The sequence below is a fragment of the Erithacus rubecula genome, assembly GCF_903797595.1.
Source record: "Erithacus rubecula genome assembly, chromosome: 2".
Classification (NCBI taxonomy): Eukaryota; Metazoa; Chordata; class Aves; order Passeriformes; family Muscicapidae; genus Erithacus; species Erithacus rubecula.
The window spans coordinates 56,252,501-56,271,729 of record NC_136685.1 but is presented as its reverse complement, the minus strand read 5'-3'; the positions used below and the strand labels follow the sequence as shown (position 1 = coordinate 56,271,729).

General features: G+C 35.1%; 1 protein-coding gene across 1 annotated transcript in view; it reads left to right on the top strand.

Annotated features, from left to right (window-relative positions):
- Nucleotides 1-19,229, top strand: part of SYNE1 (spectrin repeat containing nuclear envelope protein 1) — a 283,485-nt gene that overhangs the window by 83,981 nt on the left and 180,275 nt on the right. Inside the window, exons 16-29 of the mRNA XM_079330874.1 lie at nt 1,109-1,205; nt 2,482-2,684; nt 6,277-6,441; nt 7,919-8,071; nt 8,515-8,658; nt 8,938-9,111; nt 10,171-10,329; nt 12,295-12,459; nt 13,014-13,148; nt 13,554-13,712; nt 13,945-14,153; nt 14,412-14,520; nt 15,798-15,962; nt 17,835-18,002. Coding sequence (XP_079187000.1) covers nt 1,109-1,205; nt 2,482-2,684; nt 6,277-6,441; nt 7,919-8,071; nt 8,515-8,658; nt 8,938-9,111; nt 10,171-10,329; nt 12,295-12,459; nt 13,014-13,148; nt 13,554-13,712; nt 13,945-14,153; nt 14,412-14,520; nt 15,798-15,962; nt 17,835-18,002 — 2,205 coding nt within the window. The remainder of the gene's footprint in view (nt 1-1,108; nt 1,206-2,481; nt 2,685-6,276; nt 6,442-7,918; nt 8,072-8,514; nt 8,659-8,937; nt 9,112-10,170; nt 10,330-12,294; nt 12,460-13,013; nt 13,149-13,553; nt 13,713-13,944; nt 14,154-14,411; nt 14,521-15,797; nt 15,963-17,834; nt 18,003-19,229) is intronic.

The window sequence follows — 19,229 nt, the reverse complement described above, 5'->3', positions numbered from 1 at the left end:
TAATATGAGCCAACGAACACACAAGATCTGATTCTTCTGTTTGAAATACATTAAACTTGGACTTCATTTGAAACCTGCTTTAATCAAAATTACACTTGTCTGATTTTGTCTATTCTGACATTCCAAAGCTTGTGTAGACATATGTGGGGTGTGCATTCCTCAGTTTTGTAATCTGTAGCTGAGGAGGGATGAGATGTAGGATAAATCACAGAACCATTCCAAACTCTACATTTCTCTTCCTGTTTTAACACTGGTAATGCAAGATATAATATAGAGCTAAAATTATGTATTGCAGTTAAAGGAAATAACATTTCTAAAAGAAAAATGTAAAAAAAGGTCAGTTTTATTTTCCATAAGGGATAAAGAGGCATAAATGTCAGAGGCATAACTTTTTACCAAAATATTTCCAGATAATTTATTCATCACACTATAACACATCACAGAGCAAAACTATCACTCACAAAGGAACAGCACTGTGTCACACTTAGGAAAAACAGCATCTCTCTATGCCATGTTTCCATGATCCTTCTTTCTGCCAGTTGCAGAGGAGATAAAGAAAAATTGAAGAATAAAGCAAATGTTTTTCATCTATTAAAGTGTAACCTGTCTTTCTGCAAAGGCTTAGTACAGGAACAATTGGATTTGATTTTTGTGATGACATATACAAAGGACATTTTCTCTTTCATTAAAATTATTCTGCTTGGATTTGAGTAGAAAATGGTTTTCATTAAATAAATTCTTAGTTACCCAGTTTCTGCACATTCTAAGTATCATATGCTAATGACATATGCAAGTATCATAAGTATTCTAAGCATAATATGCAAGACAGCAAATAAGAACTTCAAATAACCTTTCCATGTGGAAAGTAAATAAATTTGTATTTGTAATGATAGACTCTGCTGTACACCTAAATTTAAAAGGTGAAATTTTTATGCTATTTTACAATAATGATATTAAAAATATTATTTTGTAATGATGAAAATATGAATGGAGGAATAATGATGTTAAATGCTGTCATCAGTATCCTGATGTAATTTCATAGAAGTTATTGCTAATCCTAACACCCATCTTTATTTTATCTGTGACAATTTTTTGTTTTTCTTTTCAGTCTGTTATTGAAAATAGTAAGTTCTTTGAGCAGTATGAAGTTACCTACCAGATCTTAAAACGAGCAGCTGAAATGTATGCCAAGGCAAATGGCTCAGGTAAGTGTCTGTATTTCTTTTGTCACTAGCAGGTAGGCATATGATCCAGAGAATCCTGCTACTTCTGTATCTCTAGAGGAGGATGGTCATATTCAGATGTCAGCCTGGGAAAAGCCCATTGTCCAAGCTAACTCTTGGTTTATTGCATTGTTGTTAATTTGGGATAAAAAATTGTGACAGAAACCAAATTAGGAGTAGGGAAAATCATGTTCTAGTGCCTGGAAATGTTCCCTGGCTTGGCTTAATTTAAAAGGAAAAGACAACTGGGAGTTGGTCCCAGTATCGTAGTTGGAAAGTCATCCCTTGGTTTATTGGAGGTTCTTCATTAACTTTGAAAACCTGCAAGAGATACATGTGAAAAGATGTGCAGCTGATTCAACAGCTGCCTTTGTCACTCTTGAATACTGCCAAGTTCAGTGAGAATTTGAGGGCAATATTTGACCTAGATAATTACAGACATGAGATCACTTTAATCTGTAGCACAGTAATGTCTGTGGAGGATTGTTGCAGCTGGCTGCTAAGTGGGGGTAGGAGAAAATGGATACCTTTGTTTGTTGTGAAATTTAAATTGATAGTGACACCCAAATTTTACAAAAGTAAACATTTTTTCAAGGTATTCTTACAAAGAAAAATAGTCACAGATTTATTCAATGCTATTAATAACATCCAGTAACAGATTATTTTCTAAAGAACAAGTACCAACATATATGAATTCAGCAATAGTAGTTCAAATTAGCTAAAAACTCTTGAAAACAAGTGTGTATTCTGCATATTTTATGAAGTCTCAGCATTTACTTGGCCTTTTTTCTTCTCTCTGTTTGTTTTCCTCTGGAATGAGGGCAAATGGCAAAAATTAGCTGCAGTTTCAAAGCCAATGGCAGGAAGATCAGAATTTCATTCTATAGTTTTCTGTGTAGACATAATATGTGTTTTATATAATACAACTCTCATTTTCTGCTTTTCTTTCAAGGCAAGCCTGTCTCTTGATTTCTTTTATTGCAGGTTTGAAATGAGCACCACACACAATATACAGTGTGACTATTTTAATTTAGCATTTATTTTATGTACTTTCCAAAGTCTTTAATTCACACATTTAATTTCTCAGTCATGATCTTGTGCTAAAATTGGGCTGTGAGCTAAACATTCGTATATAAAAGGTTACTGAAATAGAAGTTACAGTAAAATATAATTCCTTGATGAGAGTGAATAAGCGTGATATAAAGTTGACCTTTACAGAAATAGTAATGAAATAATCAATGTCTTTCCTGTATCTCAGTGGAAGAAGTTGAGAATGTGATGAAATTCATGAGTGATACCACAGCTCAGTGGAGGAACCTCTCAGTAGAGGTGAGAAGTGTAAGAAGCATGCTGGAAGAAGTAATTGCAAATTGGGACAGATACAGCAGCACTGTGGCAGGTCTACAAGCTTGGCTTGAAGATGCTGAAAAAATGCTGAATCAGCCTGAACATTCCAAAAAGGTATGCACTAGTAACATATGCATATGTAAATTGTGAAACATTGGATTTTTTTTTTTCATTTGCTTAGGTTTTGCTCAGACTTCAACATCCTGTTTTCATTCATCACAGGAGTTTCAGTGTTTGCTTGGATAGCATCTAGAGGCAAATACACGTATGGAGAAAGCCTCATTGTGGTACCTTGGCTAGAGGCACTTTGACATGAACATAGGGCAGCAGTTTTGCTCAGAGATAGGAATGTTACATGATTCACTCAAAGGCAAATACAGCTCTTAGCACCAAAGTGAGTAATCATGGACTACCTATAAAGACACTGATTTTTTTTTTCTAGATGACAGATTTCAGTACTCATTACCTCTAAAGAGCAGTATTATTGCTATGTGCTCTTATCTTTGATGGTTGATTAATTAACCCATTTCCCTGGCATTTCAGAAATCTTTTAGACAATTGATTTTAGGGACCTGCAATTATAAAGTTAGTTCTGTATTTTTTTTTCTTGTTGTAATGTTAGTGTACTGAAGCAATAAGATTTAAGTTTGTAAATCTTCAATAATAACCTGGATTGACTTGAATAATCCTACATTTAATAGGTGCTGAATTTGCACCTGATTCCAATGTACCACATGTATAGCTCTTAACACTAAAATATGGTTCTCAGATTGTAAGATGGCAAACTGATATCTGCTCAGGAATGAGCATTTCATCTTACATGTAAAAACATTATCCCTTTTTTTTAAGTTTGTTAGTTCAAACTGATGTAAATTAATGGAATGCACTTTTTAAATTAAAATAAACCAGTGGAAAAACTGGCCTGGAATAATGTAGATTCAAACAATTATTTCTGGGCAGAACAGATGACTTCTTCTGATTAGGGTAATCTTAGATACTGGTGTATGTGTTATATAAGTAATTGGACAATGATTCCAATTAAATATTCTTAAATCCATGTATATGAATAAAATCAAAACATTTACTTTTCTGTTTAGATGTATAACTATATCTTCAAAGATTTTCAAAGCAGAAATTTGGATGTACCCATACAGTATATACTTGCTTTTGATTTCTAACATTAAAAAAAACCCAATTAATTCTTTTAATTCTGATACATGATTTCAAAAATTTCAAGAAATCTTGTTGAAAACCTTAGACATGAAGCTTTATTCTTCCCAAAATGCTAATTTTTTTCATAAAAATACATTGGCTCAGAAGTATTAAATGTTACTAAGTCATAGTGTAATCTGCCAGGAGACTGAGATACATATTTTAAAAGTTGCTTCTACTTTTAATGTTGAATTAAGCTCTCCACAGCAGTAATGTTCACTTAGATAGTTCCAAGAAAAGGTCTGATTTAGCAGTTTTAATATTTGGTTAATAAAACAAAATCAATTCTTACAGTGGTTTGTAAAATTAATAGTCTTACAGCCATGAAGAAAAACCATCTGGAATACCAGGTAAAAGATGATAACTTTTGTTTGGAATATGGCATAAAATATTTTTAAGCATTTCAAGGTATTTTTTCTGTAAACCCACAAAGATATCTGTAATAAGATACAAAGCTGCTCATTTGCAAACCTTACCTGTATTACTTAAAGCCTCTACATTCTGTCCTAGGTGAAGACCACAGTAGCTCTGCATCGTGCTGTCTTGCTTTCTTCTTTCCATCATCTCTGTATCATTTCCAGACCAGCATGTACCACTGTTTGATTTAGAAAAGAAAGAAGCCTGCTGACTTTCTCGTTGGCTTCAGTTTTCAGAAACACTGTAGCACTGAAAATCTTGCAAAAAAAAAAAAAAAATACCAGCACGCACTTGGATTTTTCAAACTGTTCCTTCTAAAACTCCTTTGTTTACTTCCAGTACCTCTTAGACACTTTCCATAATAATTTCATTCTGACTGCACCTTCCCACACTTTTCTCACACAGCTGTATCCAAAAGATTTTAGAGAGCTTCTAGATCTCAAGTGGTGACTTCCTTAAAAAGAGCTGCATTGTTTAAATTGAGAATGAGTTGTGCTTCCCAGTACCTTCCAAACTTGTTTAAATTGAACACATCTTAGGTTGACTTCTGAAATTGAGAGACTCCCCAGCCAGGTCTGCAGGAGGTAATGGTTTGTGGGAATAAGTGTGCAGAAACATGTGAGTAGTTTAATGCACATGGTTTTTAATTCTTGACCTTTAGTGATCCTGACCTTTGGAAACCTGACCAGTGCCAGATTCAGTAGACTTAATTTCTTTTGGATGTGCTCATAAAGTTTAGCCATTGTACAAAGCAAGGGGGCTGCTCCACTGCAAGTGGAAAAAGATAGAAACTGCAGATGCAGTTTACTGAGCTGATTAAATGTATTCACTGATACATCAGTACAGAGCACCTGAATAATGCTCTGATCTATTGATCTCAGTTTTAAGGGATTGAAACACTGTGTGTTGTTCAGTTCTCTCTTCAAGATATTTGACCTGCATACAACCACTTTACACTTTCATCTGGATTTTTTAAATATGTTCATGAGTTCTGACAAATATAGTTTCAGAACTATATCCCTGAAACTTGGGATGACTGACAGTGTGGTTGGATAGGAATTTTTCTCATGTACCATTGAGCAAAGGACTGCCACATGAAAGGTGAATGGTTTTGAAATTAAAGGGTAGATTGGTAGCTGTGAACAAAATGGATCACTGCCCCCTCCTAAATCCGGAGGATCAGGTAGCATGGTTCATCTTCAATACTTCTGATTCTTCTCCCCTGAAAAAGACATTGTCAAAATCCAATCTGTTTGGAACAAACTGGGCTATTCATGGAGTTGTGCACTGTTTGGGAGAATGGTAGCAAGGACAAGACAAAACCATGTCAGAGAAGATGTGGACAATCATGAGACAGTGATGGAGTCCTGTTTTGTTTACTGATATAGGTGGAGTCATAGAGCCCAGGGATACTTGCCTTAAGAGCAATTGTCCATTGTCTGGAAGAGAGAAGAGGAATGGAGGGAATTGTTCTTTGTCTTCTCTACCAGTCAACGTGTTTGTACTTGCCTATAGGATGTGTATGGTCTGTTAGGCTGTCTCAGTGAGGGGAACAAAATCACTGACAACTATCTCTATCCCCTCTGTGTTCACCTGCTCTGAGATAGGAGGAAGCAGTGATAAAAAATCAGTCTTCACAGATCTTCTGAGAAGCCAGACCTTAGAAAGCTGCATGTGGTTGACAGCAAGGGGAGGAACTCTCCACAGCCTGTATATGGCCCAGGTTACTGTCTGCCCACACTGTTTAAGGATAACACAGAAAATACAGAAGCCCTAACAGCATCTTCAGTTATGGAGCTTTCTCTTAAGGAGGAGTTTCATTAGTTTAACTGAAGCCCCTCACTAGAGTAAAACTTACTAGAGCTGTAAATAAACTGTCAGTAATTTTTAATTCCACAGGTTATAATCAAAGACATTAAAATCCTATTATGGCATATTTGATATGAAGAGTTTCAGAGGATAATTGTTTAACAAGTTTTTATCGAGTCATGAGTGGGTGAATAAATGTTAGCTTTGTGATTTAAGATAAAAAATAATTGAAAATGTTTTGGAACTATGTTTTTATTTTCTTCTTCAGGATTTCTTCCGGCACTTACCTCATTGGATCCAACAGCACACAGCCATGAATGATGCTGGCAATTTTCTAATTGAAACATGTGATGAGACCATTTCCAGAGATCTTAAACAACAGCTTCTGTTGCTAAATGGAAGATGGAGAGAACTGTTTATGCAAGTTAAGCAGGTAAGTGATTTTGCCCTTGTTACTTTTAAATATTTACTTTGTCATTTCCATGCAAGCAAGACAGATTATCCTGTTTGCAGGACTATAGGACAACTTTCTAAAGTGCCTAACTGTTCATTAGTATTTAAATTAGCAATGACTCCCTGATAGTAATTTACTGTACTGGGGCTTTTCCTTTATTTACCTTTTTGCCTATACAGCTATTTTGGGGCAGGTGAGGAGACATTTTCATCTAGTATAAGCTGTAGTTTTTCATCATAGTCTCGTGTCTTGATACAGTGAATGTTATTTATACGAAACTTCTACTGTTCTACGAAGAAACTGATTGGCATTCAGTACCTACTGCTACTGTCAAAGCTCTGTAAAGCTAAAGAGTGAAAATGGTGAAAATTATTATTTTCACTACTCTGATGAAAACACTTTCCAGTTATTGTACTGCAATCATAAGCAGGGACAATAATTAATTTAATTAATTGAATTTTTTCCCCATTTCAGTCAGACTTCACTTCTATCTTATCTACAAGCAGGCTCTGATAGTAAACAACTAAACCTACCCTTTACCTCATGTGGGAGATTTAGCTGATACAAAAAGAAATGTTGTTTCTATATTTCCTCTTTAAAAATCAAAGATGTGATCTTAATTACACTGAACTATTTCACACCTCATAAGCACGTTAGAAAATATCTTTGTCCTTGTCAAATACATCTATCAGTATTGTCCCCTTTCAGTGATTTAAAATAGCAGCCTGTTTGAAGGTACTGAATCTGTTTTCCTTGCTGGCATTATTATCTCCTATGCAGTCAAGTTAAAAGGAAAAGCAAAAAATGATTATCTCTCTTCTATTGTAACTTTTCCAGACTGTTGACAAGAACATTCTCAAGCTTTACTTGCTGCTGCTATTTAGGGTGATTCACTGATGTAAATGTCTCTTCCCCTACTTATGCAGCTTCTTTCATATGCTGGCTATGTGGGTTATTTCCTCACAGGATTTTTCACCATTTCTGTCACACAATTTTTTCTACTTTCTAAGGCATGTGTTTCCCCTTCCCCCGGCCAACATTCCTTTATTAAGATTTTCCTTATCCTTTAGCTTTCCTAGGCTTTTCATCCTCCGCTGAATTTTCAAAATTGGTATTGTAGGTAGTGAGAAATGAATTGAATTGTTGATTCTAGGGTAGAAACAAATGAGTCTGGCATTCCCCAGACTTTAAAAGAGGCTGACCTCCTGTATGCATGCTGTTCATTTTAGCATCAATACTCTTGAAACTAGTGCAGATGATGAATTTAGTTTGATTTCTGTTATTTTTTATTTCATTGAATGTAATTTTTCCAGTAAACAGTTGTACTGAAAACATGCTAGTTCTCTTAAATCATTATTTAATTGCTAGGTATGTAATTTGGGGTGGAGGTCTTGGGGTTTTTCTGTTTCTGTTTTGTTTTGGGTGCTTTTTTTCCCCTTTACTTTCTCTTTTTTAGTATGCTCGAGCAGATGAACTGGACAAAATTAGGAAGGAGTATGCGGATGGTGTGGCCCATTTGACAGCTTTTATTGATGGAAGCAATACGAAATTTTCAGCCCCTGTAGAAGTGTCCTTTCATGATGTCAAAATGTTTGTGCAAGATTTAGAAGTAAGTGTGTTCCTTTTGTTTTTTTCTTCCTCCTTCAAAAGAAAGATATTTGCAACTATTTAATTCTGATAGCATAAAGTTAATTTAGTATACATTCCCATTATTAACTGGGGTTTTTAAACAATGGTGCTTTGTTCCTTTTTGTATAATTTCAACTGTATCTAAAAATACATATAATTGTATTCTATTAGTGACATTTTTAGAGCAAATTTCCAAAACACTCTCTCAATAGATATTTGTTTCTTTGTAGTTTCAAATCACATTCAGGTGGGTTGACTGATGCTCTCTGGTTCCATTTCCATGCATTTGAATATGATCCAGTGTTCACTGAAATCAATGATGAAAATAATTTATAATTAGAATATATATAATTTTTCAGTCTTTTCTCTCCCATGAATGTATAAATATTGTTGTTGAAATATTTTTTGAAACATTTGTTTCAGAATATTAAGCAGAAATTGCCTGCAATGGAAGCTCAGTACAAAGCAGTTACAAGAACGGTGCAACTTGTTACAAAAGAAATTTCCCAAGAGGAAGCAAATGAAATGATGGGAACTTTGACACGGCTCAAAGAGCAGCTGGGCAAGGTTGCAGAACACTTTTCTAACTACATATTGCAGACTGTTGTACTAATAAATAGTAAGGTCCTGTAGATAAATTCTCACATAAATGCACTTGAACAATTACATAGTACATGTTACAACATATCGATTCATTCCCTTAAATGCTAAGACTACCATCCTTAAATGTAATACAAGATCAGGACTGCTCTTTCTTAAAAAAGAGTAGGTAACAACTGTATAAACCTATATGCAGAAAAATTGAATTATACTACTGTTTCAATAACTGATTTTCTTGATCAAAAGGTTAAGGAGAATTCCAGCACCCTGCTGTATGAATGCCAGCGTCTGCTGTCTCCATTGGAAGAACTGGAAAAACAAATCACACATTTTTACGAATCTCTTGAAAAAGTAAATGAAATAATTTCTATTGTGGATCCTGAAGCACAACCAACAACTGTTCTTAAACAAAAAGCCCAAGTAAGTTTCAAAAACATCTTACGAAGGTCTACTGCCTCTGAGTATTTACAATTATCTTTCTAGGAATCTGGATTGCAACTCTCTAAGCTGAGCAGGTATTTCTCCATATTCAGGCAACAGATGTAGCCTTATCCTAAAGTCAGCTAGGCATAAATAAAAAAACAATGAAACTTTTGTTCCTATCTAGTGTCCTTGGTTTAAATCCAAGAAGTAAACTTTTCCCTTTTTTTTTTTTTTTTTTTTTTTTTTAATCTAGTGGAAATTGGACTGAAGTACAAGAAATACATTAGATTTTTTTATTAAGCAGAAGAAAAATCATGGTCAGAAACTTCTCTATGTTTCCTTGGACAATTATGGAAGTTTCTTAGTGGCTTGGAAAAGTGCTTTCTTTGAATGGAATTGCAATATAACATTAAGTTTACTTCATGGCTAATAAACATTTCTCTCTGGAGGCATTCAGAGCTAATCAGAGCTCTTTTGAAAGTTAAATGAAAATAGGATTTTTAAAACTCTTTTTCAGCTTATAATACTATTTCATGCATGTTTTCTTTTTCTCCCTCCCTATTTTTTAAAGTATATTTCTTATGACTTAATGTGATTTATAATGAAATCTGAATTCCAGAAGCTGGCATGAAGGATCAATTACTTGAAAGGCAAGGAAGGTTGAAGTCTCAACCTGCTACTGAGATCTGTCATTCCTATGTCACTGTTGGTTATTTACAGCTATGCAATAAATATAGAAATACCATAAAATTAAATCACAGAACAATGTATTGGCCTACATTCTCTCCAGTAACTCAAAGGGTTTGGGTGTATGTCTGCATATTGTATTATGAATAGCTAGAGATGTATTTAGGTACAATACTTCACATTAAAGGAGAAGGTTGTGTTATCTGTTTTATTCCATATAATATTTTGTGCAGTCTGTTTGCCATGGTCTTTTGACCTCATCCCTTTTATCCTTACTGTCAAAAAGCATCTTCCTGTTATTTTCCCAAACCTTTTTCCTCTTTGTTCCACGCCAGGGTGGATATATGTTTGTTTTTTATTTTCCTTCAGGATTTGGTAGCTTATCAAGAAAACTGCAAGAAAGATGTGTCTCTAATTGAGAGAAATAGTCAGAGTATCCTTCAGTGTGTGGCTTCGACTGAAGTGTTACAGCATTTCCATCAGTCAACATTTCAGAAGAAAGTTACACAAGTTCAGATTACCTTTCAGGTAAAAATGCCATACCTTGGTCCATGTTTCTGAAAATTTGTTCATTTGCAGCTGGTCCATCTTACTGTACCTACATTTCATCACTCTGTAGCTACTGTCTTGGGTAACTCTTCTCTGATGTCAAGTTATTAATTAATAAGATTTTCTTTATCAGGTAATCAGGGGTTGGGGGATTGGCAGTCTTGTTCTCTGTGCACTTACCCAGAGGTGAGTCTGCCACAGAGGAACCTGAAATCCTACAGTTAGGGCTGCACTGTTTGTTGTTTCTCCTGATTTTATTATCTTGGCTAATAATTTGCTTCTATATTCCCACACATCTCCTTTTTACACAAAGCATGGAAAATGGAAACTTTTGCACATGCTGCTATTGCTGGGGTTTGTATTTCCTCAGAAAATGCAGTGGACTGTGAATATAGAAAGCTAAAAATATGTAGCATTTGACAAAGATGTGGTCCTCAAACTATATTCCCCCTTACCTGTTGTAAGTTAATACTGCTGTTATAAGTTATTACTGATATTTTTGGGGCTGTTCAGCCCCTGTCTGGCCCCACTCTAATGTGAAATTAGCCATTACACATGGTGGGGTTTTTTTGGGGTTATCTTGTGCAGAGCCAGAGATTAACTCAACAATCCTTATGTATCCACTCAAACTGAGAATATTCAGTGATTGTGTGACTGTCTTAGAGTCAGGTTTCCACACAATGGGTTTTATTCCATCTATTTTCAGGCAATTTTTTTTCAGTATAAAGCTATCCAGGCTTTTCATTTTAAACTGCAGAAAATTACCTATCAGTAAACAGCTCTCTGTGAGAGATGAATTTCAAAATTTATATTATATTATGTGGAGTGTACCTAAAAATAAATTGTGCTTGATTGATAATGCAGAAATAATTGGTTAAGCTTACTTTATTGTAGCAGAAGCAGATGCAATTGTAACTTTACATGGTAAATTTACCATGTTCAACATTAATTATTGTGTTTCTATAAAGCTGGACTCTGGTTATCTCTTTTTGTGTTAGAAAATAAACCTATAAAATAGGGTGTAATCATACAAAATCTGACATTCCCGGAGTTAAAATATTGGAAACTGGCAGTTTTTCATGTAAAGAATATATCCCTATACGATTCTATTACCATGCAGGTACTTTTATCAGAAAACTTTAAAAATATTTAGCAAGATGCTTGAGAACTACAGGTTTGATTAGCTGCTGGGTAAGTTCACTAAAATTCCTTATGCTGAGGTTTGTAATCAGTGAGGATGATGAAGTGGATGTACAGTAAGCTGTGATGCAAGTAGCTTGCAGCTGTTAAAGTGCTGAGCAGTTAATTTCTCCTGGGAAGTTCTCTTACTTGCTCATGAAACTGGAACCACTGGAAATTGCAGTGGAATGGACTAAAAAGCCGACTAATGGAAGAGCTTTGACTAGGGTTGCAAAACAAGGATTTCAGCAACTAAACCACAAAATTTGCTGTCGTCTAAGCAGCTTTGTGCCTGGTTACTTATCTTACATACTGGTGTGATAATCATACAAACCTCTTCCAGGTCAGAAGAACTGTAGCATAGAACTGGTTGGATCCATGGGTCAAACCAACGACCCTCACTTCAAGTCATGTTAGGGGAGGTAGTTTATGCTGGGAAAAGTGAAATGGCAAACTTCTAATTGTACCAGGTGCTTTACATTTGAAAGCAGGCTTTAGGAAGGAAACTCACTAATCAAATGGCAGAGGAGTCCAGAAAATATCAGGGACATCTAATCTACTAATTTTTATTTGAATGATGATGTCAGCACAAGCCTCAGTATTAAAAATTGGGAAAATGGGATCATGAGAGGGAGAAGCACGGTGAAAAGCATATAATTAAAAGAGTGACACAAATTAAATGCATGCTTTGTATGGTCATGGTAAAAGAGAGCAAATAAAACTCAGTGTGAAAGTGCCAGCTCATTTTCTTTGCTTGTGACTCAGAATATGGTCAGGAAGGCTGGTGAGTGGAGAAAAAACATAGAAGCAAATAGCCGTTTGATGAAGAAATTTGAGGAGTCTAGAGCAGAACTGGAGAAAGTAATACAGATTGCCAATTGTTGCTTAAAAGAAAAAGGAAATCCTGAAGAACTTCTCAGGAAACATAGCGTGAGTAAATTCTCTGACCTTCCTCATGGAAATCTTTGAGTGCATGACATAAATGCCTACTTAATTCTAAAATTGATGTGGATTTCTTGCACGTTATACAGATCAGATTAAATTTATGTTAATATTGAGAAACAAAAATCAAAGCAATCAGCTCACTTGCTGATGTATGATTAGATGTAAGCAATCAGAAGTTGAAAAACCTGGGGCAGGATTTTCAGTAGAACCATTGAGAGTTAGAACCCTGTATTTTGGCAATCTCACACATTCACTGCTTTCTTTTTAGATTAATATCTGTTTCTGTATTTTAACCATAACTTATGCATGTAGCTTTGAATGTATTCCAATTAAATTACCACCTCAGTGTACTGGCTGAGAATAAGCTAATTTACTGGTCTTTAAGTGGCTAGGAATGGTTATTTCCTTTATTCAAACATTAGTTCTTCAGTGAAACAGAAATAACATTGGAACTTAGAGAGCGTATTAGGGAACATGATGTTGGCATATCAATATCCAGCTTCATCTTCTCACCTTCTCACTTTCTGCCTCCACTTCAGGAATTTTTTAACCAGTTGGATCAGAGAGTCCTAAATGCCTTTCTGAAAGCATGTGATGAGCTTACTGATATCCTCCCAGAACAAGAACAACACAGCCTGCAGGAAGCTGTGAGGAAACTCCATAGGCAGTGGAAGGTCAGTGAATGACACCTCTGGATATTGTCAATCTTAATTTTAGAGAGTTTCTGTATGACCTATATATTGAAAAAAAAAAATTAAAGAAAACGAAATTATTTGGATTATTTGTCTTCTCATACAAAGTTGTGAATGCTATTTTATACAGGGAATATTTGCCATATCTCACCAAGAATGTAGATGTCTTTTTTACATGCCTTATACACATGCATTTTGGTCGAACCTTACAGCATTTTGATAAATCAAAAATATTGTTAGCAATGGACAAACCCCTATCTGTTCATTAATATGTTTTATTTTCTGTATTATCAGGTTTTAGACTGTTTATTTTTAGCAAATTTACACTGATACAGTGGGACTAGTGCTTTATTTCTGTGCTTCTTTATTGTCCCTGTGGGTGTGTAGGATCTTCAAACAGAAGCCCCATATCATTTGATCCACTTGAAAATTGAAGTACAGAAAAGCAAGTTCCTGGTGACAGTGGAGGAGTGCAAAGCTGAACTGGCTCGCCAGAACAAGGTGTTATCAAGAGAAGGCAATGAAAGAATGATCAAGGAACACATGGTAAGAGTTCCATGCCTCCATGGGGGCATTTACTGAAACCCATTTCAATGTCAGTAATAAACAGAAGCTCTGACTAACCCTTCAGCCACCAAATTTTTTGTGTTCAGCTTACGCCAGATCAATTCTTGAGGTCTTTGACAAAAGAATTTATTTTATTTTATGAAAAATATGTAGATATGCTGTGTGATTCCTTCCAGTTTCTAGTTGAATTTTTTGCTTTGTCTCCCATCAGTTGTTCTTCGGTGAGAGGGGCTCTTACCACCTGTGTGAGAAAAGGCTACAGCGAATGGAAGAGCTGTGCCAAAAGCTGCCAGTTTCTGATCCAGTGAGGGGTACTTTGGAAAGCAGCCAGCGAATCCTGAAGGATCTGAAATCCCAGATAGACAGCACATACATGAAGCTAACAGAGCACTCGGACACCTGGAAGGGCTATAAGAGCAGGTGTCACCTTAATTCCTACCTGGGTCACTCTGTGTGTCATCATAGACCAGTACCATGGAAAAAATACTGCTGTGATCTTACCTTGAAGTACAAAACCATACTTTGTATAGAAATTCCACAAATTATGGTGGGACTTCAATTGGATTTTTAATAATTTTTTTGCCTACACTTAAGAGGTTATTGTTTTGTGGTGTCAATTTTTGTCTAACTTCTTTTTTTTTTTTTTCTTTTTTCCCTCCCTCTTATGTCTTATTTCAGATTTTCTGAATTGGCAAATTGGATTTCATCAACAGAAAGAGAGCTAAAGAAGATAAAGGAAAATGTTAATGATACTGCCAAATACAAGCAGTGTAAAGCATCTGTGGGGGTGAGCCCTTAGCTTATATTCTAACAAGGCTGTGGTCATTGCTACTGGAACTCTGGATAAAATCCTGCTCCAAAGGAGTGCAACTGTTTTACTACAGAGACCATAGTAGCTCTGTTGATTCTTGGTATTCTTAAAAACTTTACCAGGAGAAAGTTGCACATTACAGCAAAATGTAGCAGAAGTTCCTACTTTGAATAATTTAGAGAGTGACTGGTCCCTTTCCTTCTATATTTTGAACATTAAAAATGCCAGGACAGATAGAAAAAGTATTTGCCCCTCATCTTATTGCATACAGAGTTAAAAGTGCTGTTCAAAGAAAAGAAAAAATTCTGGATTGCAGGTTTTTGAATGGTCTTAAATTATTTACATGTAATCTTCTATTATAAAAATTCTCTTCTACAGCAGTATAATAGGAGAGGAAAAAATATTCTACCATTCAGTTTTGTGCTGGTGACTAGTAACAGTGTGATCGAGTTAGTTAGCTAAATTAGTTTTAAGCAATAATTAATTATGTCACTTGTGACTCGACCCTTTCTGTTTTTTTAATTTCATATACTAGGAGCACCTACATATTTAGGTGTTTATTGAAATTCATGAGCAGGTTATAAGTCTAACTATATGGAAACATATTTTTAGGATGACCTGGATGAAACTGATAGATCCTTAGCTTAATGGGTGCTTCTGCTTCAAAAAGTCTGATTTACTCATGTTTCAGTTTCACTGCTGCCAACAAGTCAGCAGCACTGCCACAAAGATACAAATGAATTACAGGTTGAAAAGAGGTGTTGAAAAAAAGAAATTTAAATAGGAAAAAAATGCACAAAATTTCATATTGCATGAAATTATGTATTTGGAAAAGTCAGCAACTCAGATTTAAATTGCAGCTAAGAAATAGGGTCAATATATGGAAAATGTATATGTGGTACCTGCCCTCTACCTATCTATCTGTCTGTCTATCTATCTAATTATCTGTAAATAAAAATTTTTGTGAGGGAAAGTACTCCACTACTAACTTAAGAACAGTCTAATTAGTAGTGGAGTAAAGTCTGTGGAAGAACTACAAAATTCTAGGCATTGACTAAAACAGAATCTGATAGGGTATGCAAGTAGAAAAATACTGCATTTCTAGTGTTTCAAGCTAAAAAAAAGTAGTATTTTTACAGTACTAATCTTTGAACTGATGCCATTAATTGGTATATATTGATGTAAATAAATAACATCAGTTATGGATGTATTCTGTTTATTTGAAGAAAATATGTTTTGATTATTTTCTATAGGAAATTAGGAAGCATATTCACAAGCATGGAGAAAATCACAGCTGGCTGAAATCTAGACTTGCTGTTTTGACCACACTATGTCCTGATTTGGAGGCCAAAGAGACAGAGGATGAGCTTTGTAAACTTTCCAGCGACTTCAAGAGACTTCTAGATTTGCTGGCTGAGGTACAGTATGAGGGACACAAGAACTCTCCATTTACAGTGTTATATGAAATAACATCGATCATGGCTTCACAAGCTCAAGTTCCCTGCTGTGTTTTTTTAATTAAGCTGCAAGCTGCAAGCCTTCAGCAAGGAAAAATTAATTTGTACTCCATGGGTAGCAAAGCACTGAGGGTACCAGACAAAAAAAAAAAAGACATAGTGAATTCATCATAGTGAATCTTTTCTCTTTGCAGAATTGGAAAGTATCAAAGTAAATGTTTCTGCAATCAAAATGTCCATTTTTTTTAGTTTTTAAAAATCAGTTCACAGTGAACATTGTCAAAACCATGATGTACATCAGCTAGTGGATATAGATTTTCACTTACATCATGATTTATTTCTCTTTTATTCTGAAATAAAGCACTACTTTGAGGTTGCTTCTGGTCATTAAGGATGTGTATCACATCCTGAACTCACAGGAAAAGGCTGCAGCTCTCTGAGGCCTGAATGAAAATGAGATACTGTAATTGCAGAAATAATGGGAAATTTCTAACTCATAACAAGCAAAACCTCTTAGAAGCATTGAACCTTGAGTTCTGTGAGCTCTCAGGGAACTTACTGCCTCACAGGTGATATACAGTGAAATGAAAAATCAGGTAAAATATAGAGCATCTTGCACTTGAAAGGTGGAATAAACCCACTTAAAAGCAAAAAAAAAGAGTTCAGGAGACAGAAAGAGTTCAGACTTTAGACTTGAAATTTCATTGTTAATGTAAATTCTTGTGGTGGCCTTATAGGGATCTCAGATGTATAAAATTTCTATGAATTTACTGAAAGTTCTCTAAACTTTTTTGGTTTTTGTTTGTTTGGTTGGTTTTTTTGTTTTTTTTTTTTCTTTAGTTTTTTGGGAGTGATTTGATGAGTTAAATGACTTGTTTTTGTTTCCTCTAAAAGTCAGAACTAAACTAAAGTTAGCGAGTAACTTAATGACGGTAATATAAGAAAATAAGAGATCAATCTATACTTGGTTTGAATCTAAAGACATAATCTAAATGGTCTCTATATTATAGTTAAACAACTACTGATACTTAGAAGTCTGGATGCTATTTATAAAGTTTGTTAATCAGATGGATGAGACTGTTTAGACAAGGACTGATACTGGGTATTGCCAGAGTTCAGCAATAGTTTTGGAGACTAAAAACTAAATATTTATATAACAGGAAAGTAAATGGCTGGAGTTCAAATTACTCTCCAAAGTAAAAATTAAAGGAATGAAAAAAGGAAAAGAATCTAGAATAGTTTATTATTAAAACCTTAAAACACAGGAACTCTATGAAAAACTGAGCCTAAGCCACTTGTATTTAGCTGAATCACCCAAATAGAGAACTCTGATATGTTTAATGGATACACCTTTTTCTTTACAAAACTTTGCAAGCTGAGACTGGATACTGCACCACATGCACACTGTGGTCCATAAAACCAGGGTAATACAGCACTTTAATGTATTCATGATTCACCAAAACACTGTGCTCACAACAGTCCATACAGCAGCAAAACTTTTTTGTGTGTTGAGTAGTGCAGTTCTGGAATCTGGGCCAGCCTGCAAGGACAAGGATAAGTGTATTTTCTAAATGATCACCAATAAATATTTGTCATATGGCAGTGTAAAAAGGGAGTATGTTTGAACAAGGCAAAGGTCTCTCCCCAGTCACATTTTAAGTTGAAAGATTCTTTTTCAACGTAAAATTAAAGCTGTCAAAAATGCTGGAGATAAAAATAATTTAAATATAAAAAAATTGCTGTATTTTTGAAAAAGGTATTCCAAATATAAATGTACCCTTAAAATAAAGATGTCTTTCAACATGAAATACTCAAAGTTATTTGTGATGTTAGATTGAAAATACACTAGGTGCTGTTGGAGACTGTGTTCAGTACAAAGAAGAAGTCAAAAGTGCAATTGAAGAGTTAATCAGCAACTCTAAAGAAGTCCAAGCAGAGGCTGAAAAGATCCTGGATACAGAAAGTTTATTACAAGCTCAGCAGCTGCTGCTTCATCATCAGGTAGGGAAATTACTCATGTCCTTATCCATTTTTTTTAAAAGACTGATTTATGTAATTACAAAGTTTTGTTAATATAAGTCTTGATATCTAAACGTGAAAGGGTTGTAAAGTAAACAGTCCTAATTGTCAACTTTTATTTCATTTGGGGTTTTGGACATGAAATACTGAAAAACAAGCTTCATTCACTTCAAATTTTGGGTGGCTGTACTTGTACTCAGCAAATGTGTAGACTCTCCCTTTTTGAGTTTCAGATTCAATAATGGTAAATTTGGCACAATTCTGGCTTTGGGAATTTCTCTATTTCAGTAGTTTGATGTGGCCCCAACTCTAAATATTGGTGGGGAGGTATTAGTCTAGTCTTAACTCCTACCCTGGATAGCTGTTTTTGTGACAGCTGGGCCTCCATTCTGTAGGAGTAGAACAAGAGGTCTTTTAGGCACTGATAAGGGATCAAAACATCTACAGCCCATGGTAATAATCAACGGGATGGCTTGCATACAGCAAGAATCATGGCTTTTAAGGCCAAATATGGGAAAATAACTTTTTGAGTTGCTCAAAGCTAATGAGAATAGGAGTAATTTACAATCCATGTTTTAGCATTGTTTAAGTTTTTTTTATTTTACCATCTATTTCTTTGGAGTCAGACAACTTAATGTCTGACCAATAACTACTAAATCTTACCTATGTCCTATCTAAAATCTTTGGTTTTTATATGCACTATTCTATGTGTTAAGGCTTGTATTAATTCTTTAAATGCTCTACATTCCTTATCTTTTTTAGGAGAGGTAGTAGAAATAGTTAACTTCTCCTTGGGCTCTTTTTGTTGTGGTATGGAGTCTACCAAGGCAGAAATAGATTTTGACACAGACCTAAAGGTACTCAGAGTAGAATTGGGCTAGTTGTGAGTTTACCTAGCAAGGCCAGCTGGGTCAGGCACCTTATAAAGGAGATGAATTAGGAGTTTCTGATAGTGCTACAAATCTAGCACAGGTGCTTTGCCACCTCCAGGACAAAGTTACACAAATTAGCCATACACTGCTCCTCTCTAATAAGGCTTTTGCTCAATCTGAGCAGAGTGCAGAGCAGACCTGGATTCAGTCATGGGGAATACATGCACCTGTGACTCCTGCTGTGGTTGTTCATCTGCTGCAGCTTCTGCTTTCTCAAATATGCTTTGGGAAAATGGCCACATTTTCACTCTTTTTATCACATGCATATGCCACAAAA